General features: G+C 42.4%; 1 protein-coding gene across 1 annotated transcript in view; it reads right to left on the bottom strand.

The window, feature by feature from the left end:
* MINDY4B (MINDY family member 4B) overlaps positions 1-21,677 on the bottom strand; it is a 42,715-nt gene that overhangs the window by 7,293 nt on the left and 13,745 nt on the right. Inside the window, exons 5-10 of the mRNA XM_044940613.2 lie at positions 20,797-20,888; positions 18,171-18,336; positions 17,054-17,119; positions 10,235-10,305; positions 8,391-8,463; positions 7,645-7,806 (exon numbers count right to left, since the gene is read on the bottom strand). Coding sequence (XP_044796548.1) covers positions 7,645-7,806; positions 8,391-8,463; positions 10,235-10,305; positions 17,054-17,119; positions 18,171-18,336; positions 20,797-20,888 — 630 coding nt within the window. The remainder of the gene's footprint in view (positions 1-7,644; positions 7,807-8,390; positions 8,464-10,234; positions 10,306-17,053; positions 17,120-18,170; positions 18,337-20,796; positions 20,889-21,677) is intronic.

The following is a 21,677-nucleotide window of genomic DNA, read 5'->3' as shown; positions in this document are numbered from 1 at the left end:
CTTGCATGTCATCTAATGAGAGCTCCTTTCTTGTTTTTTTAATCTCACCTACTGGGCTGTGACATTGGGACTGAAAGACGTGCGTTTTTGCAATCTCTGCAATTTTATCACTGAGTTAGAAGAGATTCACTTAGGGAAGACAGATGCAGTGGCGGATGAGGGGGTTTCACCGCGACAGCAGGTTCTGCCAAGCAGCACATTGATTTTCTTTTGAACTCAGAAAACTTCTTATATTAGGTTTCTCTTACCAGTGCTTACATATAATCTTCCAATTTAGAATGCCCACCCAAGGCAGGAGTCCCTAAATACCCAAAAAATGCTTATGTGCGAGCTAAGTCACTTCAGTCATATCTGACTCTTTCTGACCATGTGGAATTTAGCCCACCATGCTCCTCTGTCCTTGGGATTCTCCAGACAAGAATACTGGAGTGGGTTGCCATGCCCTTCTTCAGAGGATCTTCCCGACCCAGGGATTGAACCTGCGTCTCTTATGTCTCCTGAATTAGCAGGCGGATTCTTACCACTTAGCACCAATACCTGTATGTATTTGGCATATCCATGTGCAGAGTAACCATGCCCCAGAGCAGAAAAGGAAGGGAGTGATTGTGAGGTCCTCAATCCAATGATGCTTAAAGAACTGCCCTCGAACCACATCTGGTTCTTTTTTGAGCAAACAGCTGGGCTGCAAGAAGTTTTATGATAGAGGTTATGAAATATTAGATATCTGTATGCACTACCATCAGATGAGTCTTCTGGTTAGTGCATCTCTGAGCGCCACTGAGCTTGTCCTCCTAGCGTGTAGTGACAGGCACAGTCCGCCAAACACACAGATACTTGAAAGGGTGTGTGCCACCAGTATTTGCAGATCACAATCAACTCACACTCACCACTGCTTTAACCTAGTAGTCAGTGGATAAAGTTTTAGATATCGAGTACAACCATCATGCATTCTAAGACTGAGCCATGATTTTGCCACTATCTAACCACTTGTAGTCCTGCATCAGATGATCTGTAATTTGTTGTTCGGTCACTTAGTCATGTCCGACTCTTTGCGACCCCATGGACTGCAGCATGCCAGACTTCCCCGTCCTTCACTATCTCCCAGAGTTTTCTCAAACTCATGTCCATTGAGTCAATGATGCCATCCAACCATCTCATCCTCTGTCTCCCCCTTCTCCTCCTGTCCCCAGGCTTTATTTTGGCCACCTGATGCAGAGAGCTGACTCATTGGAAAAGACCCTGATGCTGAGGAGATTGAGGGCAGGATCTGTAATAGATCTTATATAAAACAAATATACATGTCTATGTCAATACATTGATGTGATTGATTACAGAAGCACCTCTGAAAGATATCCTACCCAGAACAAATGTTTTGTATTTACCACTTTATCAGAAACAAGTAGAGATGATCATGGCAGGCAGTGGGCTGAAAGTGCCTTGGAACACATATAGATCTGGGCTCAGAATCCTGGCCCTGACACCTCCTTAGTTGGTGGCCTTCTTACACCTTTCTCAGTCTGGGATTTCTCATCTCTGAAACAAACAGCTAGTGGGAAGCTGCTGTGTAGTTCAGGGAGGTCAGCTTGGTGCTCTGCGATGACCTAGAGGGGTGGGATGGGGGCAGGGGAGGCAAGGTCAAGGGGGAGGGGAAATATGTACACATATGACTGTTTCACTTCATTGTACAACACTGTAAAGCAGCTATACTCCCAATAAAAAGAAATAGAATGAATGATCACACAACAGCCCCTGTACTTGAACTAACACCAGTTGTAACTCTGAGTGGAAATGAGGGTTAAATGAAAGAAGATATCATTACCAGTGACTTGGAGAGAGCCCAGAACACAGTATGTGCTCTGCACAAGTGGCTGTTAGACTATAATGACTAAATGAGGTTTAAAAAATACCGTCTTCAGGAGTGATTGAGCTTTAAAAAATACTTTAATTGCCAGCTTCGGGAGTGATGGGAAAATATAAAATTCTTATAGATATAAAATCATTATCTACAAAAATTATTTTGATAATATTTGGTGAGTTATAGATTGCTTTTTTCCCAGAATATAATGAGCTGCTATAGAAAGAATAAAAAAGCACCTTCAGGTTAAATAAACTTTATATGTACGTATGTAGATGCCTAACAGAGTCATATATCTCAGCAGTTCAAGTAAAACTACCTGCCAGCCTGTATTTGCTCTTTAATACATTTGTTCTGAAACCAAACTTCAAGTGCATGTCAGAGACAACATAATAAACATCCTCTGGGTTTCAAGCCATTAGTGTACAATTTCAGGCAATTTTCACTGAGGGCAGGATTCATAGGCATCTCCCTGGGGAGAGAACACTGACTCTAAGAAGGAAAGATGAAAAGCCACATTAGTCACTTTTTGAAAAGATGGAAGCTTTGTAGATGTGATTTTTATGTAGATTTTAAAGCTAACCCAGTGTCTCACCATCCTTTGCCCTACTTCCAGTTTGTGAGCAGGCATTTGGATGGTGGTCCTGAGGTCGGCTACATTTTGCCCTCTTCCCAGCAAGAAAGCTTTTGCTTTTTTTTTTTTTTAAATCTTAGACCTTGGCCTCTTGATGGAATTTAAGGTCCCAACAAGCATCCACTTTATTACTGGAGGATATTTTAGGCTCTGCAGGTAATTTTCTTTAGAGCATGACTTAGCAGTGCTGTTGGTCAGAGCTGACTTGTATTGAAAGGTATGTGATCCGGGGAAAATGGTAGCACTGGATTGCTATGAATTCTTGCTTCTCTGAAGCTCTCTCTCTTTTTCTCTCAATCTCACTTTCTTTGGGGCTGGGGTGCATAGCCTTTGATACAGTCCCTTTTCTCAGAGAAGCTTAGTCACAAGCTGCTGTTTAATTTTAAGGTTTAGCAAATGCCTGTTGAACTTTAAGGTTTGAAACTTGCCCCTATCACCTTGGTAAAAAGGAATGGAAAGCTGTCAACATTTCTCATACTTGAAGGAAATATCAGTATTGAAAGAAGATACTCTTTGTTGTAATTTCACTTGAAATGATAGTTTTCTAATTCTGTATACCATGGATTTAATCAGTTAAGTCTAATGAGATTCTCCCCCATACACACCTTTTTTAGAGCAGTGATTCAGTTGGGACAGTTTTGTCCTCTGGGGGACATTTGGCAATATCTGGAGATATTTTTGGTTGTCACATGGGGTGGGGCAGTACTACTGGGATTTAGTGAGTAAAAGCCAGGATGGTGCTGAATATCCCATAATGCACAGGCCAGCCCCCACCGCAAGGAATTATCCATTCCAAGTATTAGTAGTGCTGAGGTTAAGCAGCCTTTCTCTAGAACAGAGATTTCTAACTCTGGATGCACCTGAGGGGTTAAAAAGCCTTGATTACCAGATGGTCTCCAGGCCAGATAAACCAGAGTCATTGGATAGGACCAGCCGTACTATTTGTGGGGTCCAGTACAAAATGAAAAACTGGAGGCCTTTGTTCAAAAAATGTTAAGAATTTTAAGGCAGTGACAGAAGAGCCTTCTAAGTGTGTTGCTGTGTGTTCACACAGGTCCTACACACATATAGCTGACACTGTTCTGGAGGATGACCTGAGCACTGATAATTTTAGACGCTCCCTATGAGTAACAGACGTCTCAACAAAGACAATAGACAGATGGTAAATAAGCATATGCTTATTATCAGGGCAATGCAAATAAACAATGTGATACCTATTAGAGTGGCTGAAATCCAGAACACTGACGACACTAAATGCTGGCAAGGATGCAGAGCAACAGGAACGCTCCTCCATTGCTGGTGGGAATGTAAAATGCTACAGCCACCTTGGGAGGCAGTTTGGCAGCTTCTTCTAAAACTAAACATACTCTTACCATGTGATCCGGCAATTGCCCCCCTCTTGATATTTACCCAAAGGAGCTGAAAACTTATGTCCACACAGAAACCTGCACATGGATGTTTATAGCAACATTATTCACGATTGCCAAAATGTGGAAGCAACCAAAGTATCTTTTATAAGTTAATGGCTAAATAAACCATGATATATCAGTGGAATAATATTTGTTCACAGAAATATTATTCACAGTATTCCAATGGAATATTATCCAGTGCTGTAAAGAAATGAGGTATCAAGCTATGAAAATATATGGAGAAAATATAAAGGCATATTATTAATATTAATAATGAAAGAAGAATAGTGAAAGAAGCCAATCCAAAAAGGCTACATACTATGATTCCAACTATATATTAATAACACTCTGGAAAAGGCAGAACTATGGAGACAGGAAAAAGATCCATCATTGAGGGAGATGGAGGGTTGACTTGGCAGAGCGCAGAGGATTTTTAGGGCAGTGAAACTTCTCTGTATGATGCTATAATGGTGAATACATGTCATTACACATTTGTCCAAACCCACAGAGTATAAACACCAAGAGTGAACCGTAACATAAACTACGGACTTAGTTCATGTCAGTGTAGGTTCATCAACTGTAACAAATGTACCACTCTGGTGGAGGATACTGATAATGTGGAAGCCATGCGTGTGTAAGGACAGGGAATATGTGAAAACCTTTGTGCTTTCCACTCAATTTTACTGTAAACCTAAAACTGCTTTCAGCTCAGTTCAGTCGCTCAGTCGTGTCTGACTCTTTGCGACCCCATGGACTGCAGCACGCCAGGCCTCCCTGTCCATCACCAACTCCTGGAGTTTAATCAAACTCAGGCCCATTGAGTTGGTGATGCCATCCAACCATCTCATCCCCTGTCGTCCCCTTCAATCAGGCTTCTCCTCCCACCTTCAATCTTTCCCAGCAGCAGGGTCTTTTCAAATGAGTCATCTCTTCACATCAGGTGGCCAAAGTATTGGAGCTTCAGCTTCACCATCAGTCCTTCCAATGAATATTCAGGACTGATTTCCTTTAGGATGGATTGGTTGGATCTCCTTACAGTCTAAGGGACTCTCAAGAGTCTTCTCCAACAACTGCTTTAACTGACCTAAAACTGGTTACCTATTTATTTAATATGTGTTAGAAAGAAATAGTGTATCAAGTCTATTGCTTATATTACTGCTATAGAAAATGTATATTTGTATGTGAAAGTCGCTCAGTCGTGTCCCACTCTTTGCAGCCCATGGACTCCAGGCCAGAATACTGGAGTGGGTAGCCTTTCCCTTCTCCAGGGAATCTTTCTAACCCAGGAATCGAACCGAGGTCTCTCTCATTGCAGGAAGATTCTTTACCAGCTGAGCTACCAGGGAAGCCTGCTATAGCAAAGGTTAGATTCAAATTTTAAAAGTGAGTCCATTTAAAGGAAAATATTGAGCAAATAATAACAGAGGTGGTGTGAAGATATGACAAAGCTTGTGAATTACCTACTCAGATGACAGAACTATGAGAAACACTGTTTTAAATCTTTGTAGTTTGTAGTGAGGATATGGTGAAATAATATTGTGAAAGAACTTTATTAATAATAGACAAAGCACTAAAGTTGTTGTGGTTTTTGTACCTCACTCCTTGAAACTTGCCCCCAGTGTAGCCTACCAGACTGAGTCTTGTCCTATTCCTGGGTTCTAATAGATACAGAGTGCTTAACCAAGGATGTGAAGTGACCTTGTGCAGTTGAAAAACTATGTATAATGAAATCTATAAGTCTCCTATTTTTGGCTTAGTTTTCCTTGTTGTTATATACATCAAGTTCTAAGATGAATTCCCAAATTATCAGGGACAAGCAATTAGGAATTTTATAGTAGTAACAGATCCATTCTCTGTTTAGGACATATTCAAAGTACAGTCTTTCAGTTTCATATAGTGGAAATGTTTGCATCCATTAAATATGACGAAGGACACATATTCATTGACATATAAGGACATTTGTATTACATGAGAAAGACAGGGTTCAGAAGAAGTAGAATAGGACATATTTATATGAGAAAGAGAAGGAAGCATTTCTGAGAGAACTGACCCTGGGTGATGGATTGGGTTCATTTGTTTTACTTTTAGTTTATCTGTCACTTCTCATTTTTTCTTTTTTTCAAACTGAAGTGTAGTTGATTTACAATGTTATGTTAGTTTCTGTTGTCATTTTTCTATGATGGACTATATTTCAAACTCAAGGAATACTTAGTAAACTTTGAATACACACTTGTACAAAAAAGATGCAGTCATTCTGTGATAGTCAGATGCCCCGCTCGCAACACCATCAGACATGATTTGTGTGTGTTGTGATGTGCTGATTTCATGAATAACACGTTGTAGCTGGAGAAGGCAATGACACCCCACTCCAGTACTCTTGCCTGGAAAATCCCACAGACGGAGGAGCCTTGTGGGCTGCAGTCCATGGGGTCGCTGAGAGTCAGACACGACTGAGCGACTTCACTTTCACTTTTCACTTTGATGCATTGGAGAAGGAAATGGCAACCCACTCCAGTGTTCTTGCCTGGAGAATCCCAGGGATGGGGGAGCCTGGTGGGCTGCTGTCTATGGGGTCACACAGAGTCAGACACGACTGAAGCGACTTAGCAGCAGCAGCAGCTGGACCCAACAGTAGGAGGAAAGCCAGATGAAGCGATAGATATAAAAAGACCTTATAAAGTGTAAAGTCCTGTACATGTGAAAGAGACTTTGAGCCTGAACCAGCAGAGTGAAGGACAGGACAGGCTCTGAGCAGTGGGGCTATTTGGCGCTGATAGACCATGAACCTGGGAGGGTTTCTCACCATCATATTGAATTCCATCCCAGTTAGTTTCAGGATTGCTCCAGACAAGCATTGCTTCTCACAGAACCTGCTTGCCTTCCCTAGGTTTTAGGATGAACTTTTTGTGAAAATATCACAGAAGCATCTTTGATTTGTGGTTTGGGTGAGTGTACTTGCTTCCTCACTCTCTTTACCGGTTGTTTTTGCAGAATCACATCTTACTCAATTCTCTGGTTGTGCTTTTCAACAGCACAGTCTACGTTCTGGTTGTCAGAGGTTATAAATCCTCAGAGCTGGAGAGTGTTTTGAGAGGCATTTCATAAGTGAGATTCCCTTTTATTTTCAGTGATTTTTAAAGCTCTGAGTAATAATACAATATATGCATTCATATTTGCATAAATAAAGGGTTGGGAAGATACTCATTGTCAGCTGACAGTATCAACTTCTGATGAGTGGGGATGCTAGGGGACTTTATTTGTATACTTCAAGTATTGTTTTAAAAAACTATTTGCATATTACTTGTATCACCTATACTCTATATACATAAAAATTGATAAGGCAAAATATAAAGCAAGACTTGTGTATTTCCATTTAGACCCTGAAAAATCTCTGTGTGTGTCTGTATGTGCATGTGAGAGGCATGCAGTAAAGTAGTAAAGGAAAAAGTAAGCTCAGGTTTGAATTAGGACTTCCCAGATGGAGCTAGTGGTAAAGAATCCACCTGCTAGTGCAGGAGACGTGGGTTTGATCCTTGGGTCGGGAAGATCCCCTGGAGGAGAAAATGGCAACCCGCTCCAGTATTCTTGCCTGGAGAATCCCATGGACAGAGGAGCTTGACGGGTTACAGCCCATGGGGTTTCAAAGAATTGGACACAACTGAGTACGCACACATGCAATCTAGAGACTTAACAAAATATCCAAATAGTGCCACTGGTGGTGTGGTTGAGAACTGGAACACACTTACCTGTGAAAGTCTGTCATCGTCTGAAGTGCCCTTCCCCCACTGCAAATAGCCGATGTCACTGCGGGTCAGGACCCCATGTAATATTTCTTGAGACTTTCCTTTCTGACAGCCGTTAAAGGTGTGTGGACTTGCTCTTCCAGTTAAAATCAGGTTCAAAACTGCCTAGATGACATATTTTACAAATATGTGTAAAGATAACCTTGACACAAGGACTTAATATTTTTATTTTCATAATCACAAAGATTACCATTTTTAGTGAAAAGAATGAAATCCCACGGTATATAATTCTGGAAAAACATATGTTATAAATGTTTGGTAGAGTTAAAATAGGAGTTTATAAATTTTTTTTCTTGAGCCATGCCCCATAACTCCCCACAGGCCCTTAATATTTTCTTAAACTTTGGTTTCTATAATTGTGATTTAAGATGCATGAAACTAAGATATTTTTATAGTGCTTTCCTTTCAGTTATGAGGGATTCCTGGCGGGGAGGGGGATCTTGTCAAGATATTTTCTAACATTTCTAGACTCTCACGGATGGCAGACTCTCAGAGGTAAGCTAGAAAGGACAGTAATGGAAAGTGGAAAAGTGAAAAGGCGGGGGGAAATCTTAGTATTTCAAAGATAATTTTATCACCCTTCACTTAAGGAGAGAATATACTTAATTGAAAAAATAAAAGCCTTATTCAGATTCTACAATAAAAAGGTAGTCTTAAAAAGAAAATAAAAAGGTAGTCTTACAACCCACCTGCCTGCACAGGAAACCTCCAGCATTTGGTTGTAGTAGGTGAGTGGTGGCGACGTCCAGCTCCTCCTGAAGCCTGCGGAATGGGAGGAACCATCAGCACTCAGAGACCATGACTGCTTCAGGGACCCACAGCCTTTCCTGCCTTCACCCCCCAACACAGAGCAGCACTAAGATGAGCTCGTCTGGTCACTGTCCGTCCCATGTGCCTGGTGTGTTTCCATCTGTCCCCTGGAAAGCTTCTAGGACTGGGGCCGTAGAGATGATTGGGGAAATTCCGATGCCATTAGGGGAAGCCAGTGAGAAGCGATGAGGGAGAAAGAAGAAGTGACAGACCTCACATGTGACAATCCTTCGGTATGGGCTCTGTGGGGATGCAGAGAAACTGTTTGTTCTGAGTCCCAGGGGATGCTTGGCTTAGGGTGGTGACTTGTGACAACTCCAGAGAGTGCTGGCCCAAGGCAGAGCTGAACAGACTGTTTAAGGGGAAAACGCCAGCTTGGCATTAAGCCTGTTTCTTGGTTGTAGTTTCCACTGTTTCATCGGGGATCAGGGTTCTACCCAGGGCAATGTAATATCAAGGTGGAAAGTGGCTTCAGCTGTAACCCAGAGGGAGATGCTGAGTATGTGAGCTGTATGTGTTCTTGGATGAACCTAGTCACAGGGTTGGAAGGTCAGGTGCTTCTGTGAATCAAACCTAAAGACATGGGTGAAGCATCAGATATAATTCAGGGCAGTGTTTCCTAAAGTATGGCTTGATGTTAGTTGATATAGATATGAGCATTTTAAAAGTTCCACATTTATGTGTTTAATACATTTTTTCTTTAGCACAGCAAATAAATGATTTAGATCATATATATTAACATATTAATATTTGAAGGGTATTAAATTTAAGAAGAGGATATTTAAATGTGTATTGATTTTGAATTTTTCTTCTTTTCTTTTTTTGTCTGCACCATGGAGCATGTGGGATCTTAGTTCTCTCATCACAGATAGAACACTTGCCCCCTGGAGTGGAATCACGGTCTTAACCACTGGACTGCCAGGGAAATCCCAAATGTGTGTTGATTTAAGGAAATTGTTAAGCAAATAATAATACATCATAGAAGTATGATATGCAAATGATAAGTTTCAGGAACACTGCTTCAAGGTTTGAAATTTTTCCTTTCTGGAAGCCCTGTATTTCTCTCTCTCTCTGACTTGCAAAAGCTTATCCTTTTTTCAAGGTCCAGAAGAAGGTCTCCTTCTTCCATGAAGCCTTCCTTGACTACCCTATCTGTTGGGGACCCTTTCTCCTCTGGCATCCCTTAAGAGTCATTGTCTTTGCACATCATCTGACATACCAAGTACCATCTGGGACTTCCCCAGTCTCTGTATGTGTTTACCTGGATTTTGCCAAACTAGAACCTGAGAGGCACTCAGGGCCATATCCTGTTTTATTTGTTTATCCCACAGAGCCAAGAACTGTGCTTTGCATTTCATGGGGACAAAATAAATATTTGTGGGTGTATATTTTATTGTATATAGAAATCATGAATTGTTTTCATTTATGAAAGTTGTACAAATAAGCCTGAGTGATATCTGCCAATATTTATAACCACAAGAAGGAAGCTCCCACAGTGCTAGAAAAGTAGATTCACACTTTTCTGATGATATCCACTCTCCCATGAATATGGCCAAACTGACTATAGAAAAGGATGCATCAACAGAAGAGTGTCTATTAGAAAAAAAAAAAATAGCTCTCATGTTTCCAATAAGGCATGAAAATACTTTCCAACACAGGAGAAGGTAGTTCATATGACCCCAGAGCTATAGGAAATACCTGTGCAAATATTTGTAGCATTTACCTTTCAAATGTTCTGGAGAAGATCAGGCTGTAAAGAAATAAGATGACGCCATGGCATCCTTCTCCTTTGAACTATTTGGAAAACAAAGGAAAAACACATTGGTCTAAATGCTGTGCATCTCTGTGGACCTGTGGGCACGAATTCAAGGATTTACAGCCTGAGGGATTTTTTCTAGCTGACGAAAGGACAGTGGAAGCTGTCTCTGCTTCCCTAGGTCATCTCCTCTCAAATGCATCCTCTTGCCTTGCTTCAGGCCTGCCCATGGCACCATCATTTTCTCGGTTTTCAATCTGTCTTTCTTTCCTCCACTTATATCACGTGACTCTCTTTGACTCATGGCTAAGACTTCGTGTATTTTCCCTCTCCGTTTTTCCAGCATCCATCCTAGCCCAGCCCTTCAGAGTTGCTCTGGATGGCCTTTATCTAGCCTCCCTCAGTCACTGCATTCCTCCTCATTACCCTGTTAAACTCAGGGGGAGCAGAGTTTTCTAGAAATTGGAGTTTCAGAAACCTGAATTCAAAACCAATTCTATTATACTAACTCCAACTCACTTCTTTGAGTTTCAGTCTCATCTGTAATTGCAGATAAAAATACCTTTTCCCTAGGATTATTGCAAAAGTTGAAGGAAATAATGTACAGTGCCAACCTTGGTTTTGTTTTGTTTTTTTTGTGTGTGTGTCATTGTTTAGTCACTCAATCGTGTCCTACTCTTTGCGACCCCATGGACTGCAGCACGCCAGGATTCCTGATCCTTCACTATTTCCCAGAGTTTGCTCAAACTCATGTCCAACGAGTCAGTGATGCTATCCAGTCATCTCATCCTCTGTCATCCCCTTCTCCTGCCTTCAATCTTTCCCAGCATCAGGGTCTTTTCAAATGAGTCAGCTCTTTGCATCAGGTGGCCAAAGTATTGGAGTTTCAGCTTCAGCATCAGTCCTTCCAATGAATATTCAGGACTGATTTCCTTTAGGATTGACTGGTTGGATCTCCTTTCAGTCCAAGGGACTCTCAAGAGTCTTCTCTAACACCACAGTTCAAAAGCATCAATTCTTCAGTGCTCAGCCTTCTTTATAGTCCACCTCTCACATCCACACATGACTACTGGAAAAACCATAGCCTTGACTAGATGGACCTTTGTTGACCAAGTAATGTCTCTGCTTTTTAATGTGCTATCTAGGTTGATCATAGCTTTTCTTCCAAGGAGCAAGTGTCTTTTGATTTCATGGCTGCAGTCACCACCTGCAGTGATTTTGGAGCCCAAGAAAATAAAATCTCTCACTGTTTCCATTGTTTCCCTATCTATTTGCCATGAAGTGATGGGACTGGATGCCATGATATTTGTTTTTTGAATGTTGAGTTTAAAGCCAGCTTTTTCACTCTCCTCTTTCACTTTCATCCAGAGTCTCTTTAGCTCTTTGTTGCTTTCTGCCATAAGGGTAGTGTCATCTGCATATCTGAGGTTATTGCTATTTCTCCCGATAATCTTGATTCCAGCTTGTGCTTCATCTAGCCTGGCATTTCTCATGATGTACTCTGTATATAAGTTAAATTAGCAGGGTGACAATATACAGCCTTGACATACTTCTTTCTCAATTTTGAACTAGTCCACTGTTTCATGTCCAGTTCTAACTGCTGCTTCTTGACCTGCATACAGATTTCTCAGGAGGCAGGTAAGGTGGTCTGGTATTCCTATCTCCCGAAGACTTTTCCATAGCTTGTTGCAATCCACACAGACAAAGGCTTTAGCATAGTCAATGAAGCAGAAGTAGATGTTTTCCTAGACTTCTCATGGTTTTTCTATGATCCAACAGATGTTGGCAGTTTGACCTCTGGTTCCTCTGCCTTTTCTAAATCCAGCTTGAACATCTGGAAGTTCTCAGTTCATGTACTGTTGAAGACTAGCTTGGAGGATGTTGAGCATTGCCTTGTTAGTGTGTGAGATGAGTGCAATTTTGCGGCAGTTTGAACATTCTTTGGCATTGTCCTTCTTTGGGATTAGAATGAAAACTGACCTTTCCCAGTCCTTTGGTCAGTGCCAAGTTTTCCAAATTTGCTGGCATTTTGAGTGCAGCACTTTCACAGCATCATCTTTTAGGATTTGAAATAGCTCAGCTGGAATTCAATCATCACCACTAGCTTTATTTGTAGTGTTGCTTCCTAAGGCCCAGTTGACTTTGCACTCAAGGATATCTGACTCTAAGTGAGTGGTCACACCATTGTGATTATCTGGATCGTTAAGATCTTTTTTATATAGTTTTTCTGTGTATTCTTGCCACCTCTTCTTAATATCTTCTGCTTTTGTTAGTTCCATACCGTTTCTGTCCTTTATTGTGCCCATCCTTGCATGAAATATTCCCTTGGTATCTCTAATTTTCTTGAAGAGATCTCTATTCTTTTGCATTCTGTTGTTTCCCTCTATTTTTTTTTTTTGCATTGCTCACCTTGGTTCTTAGAACATGCTATTAATAGAACCACAGAAAAATTACTATCTGCCCCTCTCTAAGGGACTTCTCCCTGTCTCTTTTCTTGGCCAGGTTACTTTTCTGCTCTGAACTTTCTGAAGGTGCCCTGTGAGCTCCAGGATGTAATCCACCCACATTCGGGGCCTCCCACTGGTTGGCCTTATCTTGGCTTTGTGTCAGTACTCTACCTGCTGAGGAGAAGAAGCTCCTTGGCTGGCTTTCAAAGTGCCCAGGGTTAAAGCCTTTTCTTTAAAGGCATAGTGTCAGGAAGGTTTCTGTGAAAATGCATATGCTTTCCCTTTTGTGAATTCATCTGTGCTCCACTATCTGTGTGCTAACAAGGGCTGGAATCTCATGCAGGAGAACAAATTTCAGTGCCACCAGAGCCAGATGGGAACCCAAATGGCTGTACTTCAGGGCATGAGAGAAAAGGGGAGAGGTGCAGCCTGAGGCACAGGAGAGCACCTTTGGGTCAGTTTCCTGTTGCTGTCTTAACAGATGACCACAGACTCGCTGGCTTAAAATAATGGGAATCCATCATCTCAGGGTTCTAGAGGCTAGCTGTCCAGCCTTGGTATCTGTGGACTCGATCCTAGCTGTTGGTCAGTCCATGTTCCTTCTGGAGTCCTTATGGGAAATGGTGTTTCCTAGTGTTTTCCAGGTTCTGGTAACGGTCTTAATTCCTTGGCTCATGACCCCACGTTGCATAGCTTCTTCCCTTCTGCTTCTCTCATTACATCCTTTTTTTCTGACTCTCCTGCCATCCTCTTTCTGTTTTAAAACCATTATGATTAATCAGACCCACCAGAGAAATTCAGAATAATCTTCCCATCTGAGACCTTGAACTTAATCTCATCTGCAGTTCCTTTTGACCAGTTAGGTAACATCATTCAGTCTATCACGACTTGTTAAATGGGAGTCACTGCTCCCCGTATCAGCTAATGGAGGGCATGCTAGATAGAATATAGGTCTAGTGCAGCCAGATTTTCTGATTTGGCCAGAAGGCGCTAAGCCTTTAGGTTTTGATATGGAATTTTCTGGTTCTTTTTGAAGTTCACTGACTCAAACTTTTAAAAACACAACACCAGGTGAACTGACACTGCCCACCCTGTGTGGTAGATGTATGAGTTTCCTACAACTGCCCTACAAGTGGCCAGAAATTCAACAGAAGTTTATTCTTTGAAAGGCTTGAAACAACAGAAGTTGATTCTTTCACAGTTCCGGAAGCTAGAAGTCTGAAATCAAGGTGTCAGAGGAGGGCCATGCTCTCTCTGAAGGCCCGAGAGAAGGAACCTTCCTGGTACCTTCCCAGCTTCTTGTGGTGCTGGCAGTCCTCGGCGTCCTTGGTTTGGGAGATACATCACTCCAGTCTCCACTATTGCATGGCGTTTTCCCTGTGTCAGTGTTTATGACCAAATTTCTCTTTTCTTACAAAGATAGAAGTCATTGGATTGAGGCCCATCCTCATCCAGCATAACCTGATGTTAACTTGATGACATCTGCAAAGACTCTCGAGCCGAATAAGAACACATTCACAGCTGCTGGGGCACACACATTTTGGGGTGGTGGTGGGGGGGTGATGCAACTCAATCCATAATAACAATAGGCCTGCTCCCACATGTAGCCCTCAGTTCTTCAGCTTGTGATCCCTGCCTCAAGATAGGCACAGAGATGCTTTTTTTTTTTTTAATGTTTTTTAAATTAATTTTTATTTGGTGTATAGTTGTTTTACAAGGTTGTATTAAGTTTCTAGTGTACAGCAAAAGGAATCAGCCATATATATATACATATATCCCCTCCCTTTTGGATTTCCTTGCCATCCAGGTCACCAAAGAGCATTGAGTAGAGTTCCCTGGGCTATACAGTATGTCCATTTTGTACATAGTATCAGTGATGTATATGTGTCAGTCCCCATCTCCCACTCCTCGTCCCACCTCTAGAACTGTTGTTCTTTGATAGTAATGACATTGGGTGAAGGTCTGAATGGAGGCTAATCACACAGGCAGCCCCTGGTCTGGGAGTGCCCTTGAGAGGGGTATCTATGAAGCAAGATCCCCCCTCACCCAGGAAATGGTGCTGGCCCTTCCCCAGCATAGCTACGGTTAATGGTCAGCTTGAGTCTGCTTGACACGGGTGGCTCTTGTGCCGAACCCACCTGCACTGTGCAGTCTGATTCCACTTCTGTTTATTACTTATTCCAGCTTAACCCTTAGCCTTTGAGGGGAATCCCTATATATAGCTCTAGCTCTGATTTTCCAATTGTCAGCTCTGGCTATACTTAAGAAACTGTTGCAGATGTGAAAGTCCTTCTTAGTGAATCAGACTCTCCCAGGGCTGAGTTGAGGAGATGGAAGGTAGAGAGGGAAGGGTTTCCCTCTGTTGGCTAGGAAAGTAATTTCTTAAATGGTTCCTCTCTGTGTAGCCCCCTTAAACATCTCTCTCTGCAACAGAGAGTCCCTAAGCAGGCTTCAATTGCACCCCACTCCAGTATTCTTGCCTGGAAAATCCCATGGATGGAGGAGCCTGGTGGGCTGCAGTCCGTGGGGTCGCTAAGAGTCGGACACGACTGAGTGACTTCGCTTTCACTTTTCACTTTCATGCATTGAAGAAGGAAATGGCAATCCACTCCAGTGTTCTTGCCTGGAGAATCCCAGGGATGGGGGAGCCTGGTGGGCTGCCGTCTATGGGGTCGCACAGAGTCAGACACGACTGAAGTGACTTAGCAGCAGCAGCAGCCTAACATTTCATGACAGATAATTTAAAATCTATCACACAGCTTTGATTGCTTTCATATTGATATTGGAACAAATTACCATAAGTTTGTAGCTTAAATAGTACAGATTTATTTTATTATCTTATAGTTCTGGAGGTCAGAAGTCTGAAATGGGACTTAATGGTCTAAAATTAAGGTATCAGCAGCTCTAGTAGAAAGTAACACAACATTATAAAGCAACTGTGTGTGTGTGTGTGCTCAGTCATGTCCGACTCTTTGCGACCCCATGGACATGCCCTCCAGGCTGCATGTCCATGAGATTTTCCAGGGAAGATACTGGAGTGGGTTGCCATTTCCTCCTCCAGTGAATCTTCTGACCCAAGGATAGCACCCACATCTCCTGCATTGGCAGAAGGGTTCTTTACTACTGCATCACCTGGGAAGCCCAAAACAGCTATACCCAAGTGAATAAAAAAAAAAAAATTATCATCAGCCCTGCATTCCTTCTGGAGGCTCTAGAGGAGAATCTGTTTCCTTGACCTTTCCATCTTGCAGCAGCCTATCCACATTCCTTGGTTCATGGCCTCCAGTTTCAAAGCAGCAATAGGGGTGATGCTCTTTTCATATCACACCACTCTTCCCCTCTCTTCTGCCTTCCTCATCCACATATAAGGTCCCTTGTAATTACACTGGACCCACCCACGTAATCCAGGATAATCTCCCTATTTTAAAGTTAGCTGATTAGCAACCTTAATTCCCCTTTACCATGTAATGAAGCAGTCATGGGTTCCAGGTGGTAGAGTATAGACATGTTTCAGGAGACTGTTCTTCTGCCTACCACATAGACCCAAGAGCTGATGGAGGAGGTAGGTCTGGGGTAACTAGTTTATCCAAAAACCTATTGCTAGTGTGTGTTTGAGAGCTCATGCTCAAGTTTTCCATCGCTGTGACCTTTGAAAGGCATGGAGCTCTGAGTTTCATGAATCACATTTCCCCTTTCCATACAAGCCACATACACATGGACTTACAGTTACCCTGCTACATTGTAAGGTTCGGATTCTTTGGAAAACCAACTTTCCTTTCTTTCTCCGCAGAGGCATCTTACAAAAGCACCTTGCATTTTCAACCATCGCTGTCTCCTACTTTGTGTCACGCCTACCCAGGGGGTGGGGAAGACTCATTGCAGGGGAGAGCACTGCGTAGAAGGGGCTGCTAGAAGTGGTGGTGGGGGGGCACCTTTTTCAGACGGAAAGTCATTTTTTTGAGCCAATGTAAATGGTCATTTTGGCAATTTAGACTACCATTTTTATGTTTTATCCCTCAGAGGAGGCAAGACTGCTGTAAAATTTTCTCTTCCCATAAAAGCCATCTTGCTGTATATGCCCTCTATAGTATTATTTTTTGGGTTTGATTAGCCAAGGAGAAAGCGGCATTTGTGAGCAGGCCTGTGTGTGATCTGGCCTCTCTCTAGATTGTGGGGAGGGAGAGACAGGCTTCTCTTTCTCTCATTCCGCCCTCTCTGAGTCCTCAAAATGACCTGGTTTTCTTAACAAGCATCATTAGAAATATACTTTATAAAAGGAAGAAAATTCCTGTAAGATCAGTTCAACATAAAGGAATTACCTCAATACTTAAACACTTACACATTGTAAATGATCATAGATGAATTTCTCAGTGGCTTCTTTGTCTGAAAGTTCAAACAGCTGGAGCTATAAGTCAGAAATAGAAGATAAAAATGAATAGGAAGATGAAAGTCATATCTAGAAGATGTCAACTCACTGTTATTACCTCAAGGGAGTTCTTTGTTTCATTGCAAAATCACAGTGCTAAAACTGACATATTATCTTACCCAAGGTCATGTAAAACATACATGGTAAAATTGGGTGGCCACCGGTCTCATGTCTGCATTCCTGTTTTAAACCAATATGGTATCTTGAGAAGGAAAACCATAAACACATTTTTTTCCCTAATAGGTAGAATTTAGCCAAGTTTAAAAGATTAGTTATGAAAGTGTAGTTTATGATAATTTCAGGCATGAGATTTTCTTTTTAAAAATGTTTTTGTTGTAGTTAATATATGGTATTATATAAATTACAAGTGTAGTATCTAGTGATTCACAATTTTTAATGGTAATATTTTATATATAGTTATTATAAAATATTGACTATCTTCCTCATGTTGTATAATATACTCTGTAGCTTATTTTATATGTAATAGTCTTCACCTCTTAACTCCCAAAGCCTATGTTGCCCCTCCTTCCCTTTCCACTGATAGCCACTGCTTTGTTCTCTGTGTTCTGTGAATCTGCTTCTTTTCTGTTAGGTATGGAATATACTTGTTTGTTTGTTTATTTTGATGTGGACTGTTTTTAAAGTCTTTATTGAATTTGCTGTAATACTATTTATGTTTTGGTTCTTTGGCCATGAGGCATGTGGGCATCTTAGCTCCCGGAGTAGGGATTGAACCCACACCTCCTGCAGTGGAAGGTGAAGTCTTAACCACTGGACCACCAAGGAAGGCCCTGGAACATTCTTGATTATGATAAATTTTGGAAGGAGAAATTCACAGCAGGCATCTCTGTCTTTGCTGCTTGGGTTCCTCATGGCCTTGATCCTTGCCTCTTTGGTCACATCAGATGCTTACATTGTAGAGGTCCACCCCAGAGCAGCAGTGGGCTTCCAACTGCCTTGCCATGGTGAGTCTAGTACTCACCCAGGCTCCAGCACCTTTATCTGGCAGGACGGGCAGGAGCGCACTCACCCGTTCAGAGAAACCGTCCCCAGAGTAGCCAGGAGTTGGGGCGACATAAGTGTCGTCAGTAATGAGGCAGACGGTGGCCTTCTGAGCTGCTCCTGCGGCCCACAGGATGCCTGCGAGCGCCGCCGCCAGCGTGTGGTCCTGATCGTGCTTGCTTATCCTGCACAAGCTTTAACGCAGAAGGAGGGGAGGAACACGTGGCAAAGAACATCACCCAGCCGAGGGCCCAGGCCTCCACTTTCAGGAACCCTTCTGAGTACAGGATGGCTCTGTTTGGTTCCTTCATCAGCCTGCACTCTGAGAATGTCATGGGGGGTCTCATCCTCTCTGCCCCCACAGAATAGGCATCCTCATCCCAGCACACTATTCCTCTTGGTTCTCCACCCTGTGCATTACGGTCCCCACTGAATCCCCACACTGTCCTCTCTCTTGAACTCTAGTCAGGCTCCATCCGAACTCTCTAACCCCATAACACAGGCCCTTCCAAAGTGCAACCCCGAACAGTCCTCCCAGGTTTATCTCCCAGACTTCATTTTGCAAACCCTCTGCCCCAGATGGACCGGTCCCCTGGATGTTGTTTCTGCGTTCCACCTCCATGCTTTTTCTCGTGCGCTGCCTTTAATATGCATATCCTGTCTGTGCTTTCTGCCTGATCACATCCTACGTGTCATTTGAGGCCACCTTCAGGTTGCCCTTAGTGACTTGTAACTTACTCTCATCTGGCACTCACTGGGTCCAGCATTGTCCTAAGCACCTAACACATATCACCTCATTTAATCCTTTCAACAAGCTGTGAGGTGGACACTATTATTTCTCCTATTTTAGAGGTGAGGAAGGGAAGACAGGGAGGTTGAGTAGTCTGCCCCTAGTCTTCTGCCTTTACAGCAGTAGAGCAGTGACTTGAATGCAGGCAGTGTGCCTCCTGACTTAACCATGAGATTATCCTGTGGCATTAGCCCTGTCAGGTAATCCCAGTGGGTCCGACCTCCCTGGAAATGAGAGCCAGTCTTTACATCAGAGACCTGTGCTATGCTCATTTTCTAAATATTTAACATTGACAGCTGTGGTCCTAATGAAGAAACACATGATAGAGGTTAGAGAATGAACTCAGCCATGGTTTGTGAAATCCACCTAGCTCTATGATGATACAGAAATGAGTAACAAGAGCCTCATACTCCAAAACCCCAGTGCAAGGTAGAATGAGAATAAAACAAAGTGCTGGGAAATTACAGAGGAAGGAGAAAGAACTTGTGCCTGGGAACATTCAAGAAGGCTTCATGGAGATAGTGGATAGTAGCTGTTATTCATTATCATTGACTTAATACCAAGTACTGTGCTAAATGCTTTCTATTTGTATAGCAGATGTATGTGTTTCATCTAGACTGCTTGGGATCTCTTACTCAGTTGGTGGATACATCCTGCCATTGCTTTGGGTACTTCCGCTAGCGGCTCGTAGTTCTAAACTTTCTGAAGACCTGGAGCCATTTTCCCTGGAAGTGACTAGGAGTTGTGCCACCTTCCCAGAGGAGGGTACATAGTAGATGCCTAAGCAGGGGTGAGAGGTGAAAAGGCCCCACCCCCTTATCTGAAGGTGGAGCAGTGCCCCACTGCGGAGAACTCCCATGGCTCAGGCGGAGCCTAGCCATCACTGGCAACCACCTACCTCCTCCACTTCTCTTCCTTCCTGAGCCTGTTTTACTCTGCTCTCTTATAGGTTTCTTCTGAGGACATTCATTCCCTTAATAAATCACCTGCATAAAGAATTCCTGTCTTTGGCTCTGCTTCTAAGGAACCTGGCAATTCATGTTCTTAGGATAGATGAATGTTCAGTTCCTGTTTTGGGTGATAACTTATCCTGCTCAAGGGTAGGTAGGTGCCTTTTAATTATTTCTGTTTCTCCTAATAGCAATCATATAGCCTTGCACATGATAGGGGCTTGTTAACATCTAAGAACAAAATAATTTGAACTGATTTTTTTAAAAATAGGCAGCCACTAAACACTGCATTGTCAGCCTGATTAAACGGGAGGGTGAATTCTCCATTTATGAGGCTTTTCATCACCCCTTTTGTTCTCTCTCTGGAATTGTTAGGTTGGGGCTTCCCATCAAATGTTGTCAGTTGAGCCCACCTGGAGACCTGGTGCTTCATTTTACCTGTCAGGGTGGTCTGCGGTGGAGCATAAAAACTGCCAGCATTATTCCTGCAGCTGAGCATTGAGGGGGACTCTGGGAGAGCCCTCCCCAGTTGTGAAATCCAGCCCCTCTGGGAGAACCAGGGCCATTTCTGTCTTTTTTTTATTATTATTATTTTTTAAGATTCTTTTTAATATGGACTGTTTTTAAAAAGTCTTTATTGAATTTGTTACAATATTGCCTCTGTTTTATGTTCTGGTTTTCTGACTGTGAGGCATGTGGGATCTTAGCTCTCTCTCCAGGGATCAAACCCATATCCCCTGCATTGGAAGGCAAAGTCTTAACTAGTGGGCTGCCAGGTAAGTCCCCACTTTTTGCATCTGAGTCAAGTCTTCTTCTTGAAGCAACCCAGGGGATTTTCCATGGTGATTATTTAGCCCATAAAGTTTTTCATAAAATGGTTAATTCTTTTAGCATCCTTCTCATAGGCCTCTTACCTGAGGAAGTTACAGTCTTTTCCCTTCCTTGTAAACAGCAGGTATTTAATGATGAATCCTTGTACAGCCATCTGAATGCTTCGGACACCTCCCTGAAATGGGAGTGGATGAATAGTGAGGAGCAGGGCTTTACAATGGTATTGGAACCCTTAGGGCCCACATTATAAAAATGAACTCTTGGAAATGGATGTCATCATTTATTCTTCTTGGCAGCCTTTTCCCTCCTGATGCACAGCATCCCTAGGCTTAGCAAAGGGACACTGCACTCTACAATGCCACGCCTCTCCATGGACTCTGGCCGGGTGCCATGGCCAGACTAGAACCTGCAGTGACTTGCTTCTCTCTGGAGCATTATAGCCAGCACCTCAGGCTGTCTGTCTTCCTCTGTCCTACCTTCACTGTGCTCCTGTCTCACATTCAACTTTGAGATTTGCAGGAAGTAAGGAACTAGTCGGCTAGCTCTTGAAATTCTGTGTGGCTAATGATCAATGATATGAATTATTGAGGTTTTGGCGGATTCATTTCGATATTTGGCAAAACCAATACAATATTGTGAAGTTTAAAAATAAAATAAAATAAAAATAAAACAAGTTAGAAATTCCTAGATCTCTCTCTACCTCTAAATTCTTAGCGATGCTTAGGACTTTGAAAGAAGAGTTAGGAAAACCAGAATTTGGAAGAGGGTAGGGAAGAGTTTGAGACTTTATTACATCCTTGATAGTGTCTTAGAATTTTCAACACACTAATTCTGTTATCATTTAAGGTTACATTTTAAATTATAAACATGTTTCTACATTTGATTATAATGAAAACATGCATTTATATGGAGGAGGATGGAAGGAAACACAGGGAGCATAGGATTAAAAAAGAGATCACCTGCA

Source organism: Bubalus bubalis, chromosome 1 (assembly GCF_019923935.1).
Source record: "Bubalus bubalis isolate 160015118507 breed Murrah chromosome 1, NDDB_SH_1, whole genome shotgun sequence".
NCBI lineage: Eukaryota > Metazoa > Chordata > Mammalia > Artiodactyla > Bovidae > Bubalus > Bubalus bubalis.
Note: the sequence above shows the minus strand (reverse complement) of the source record. Positions and strands in the feature narration are given on the sequence as shown.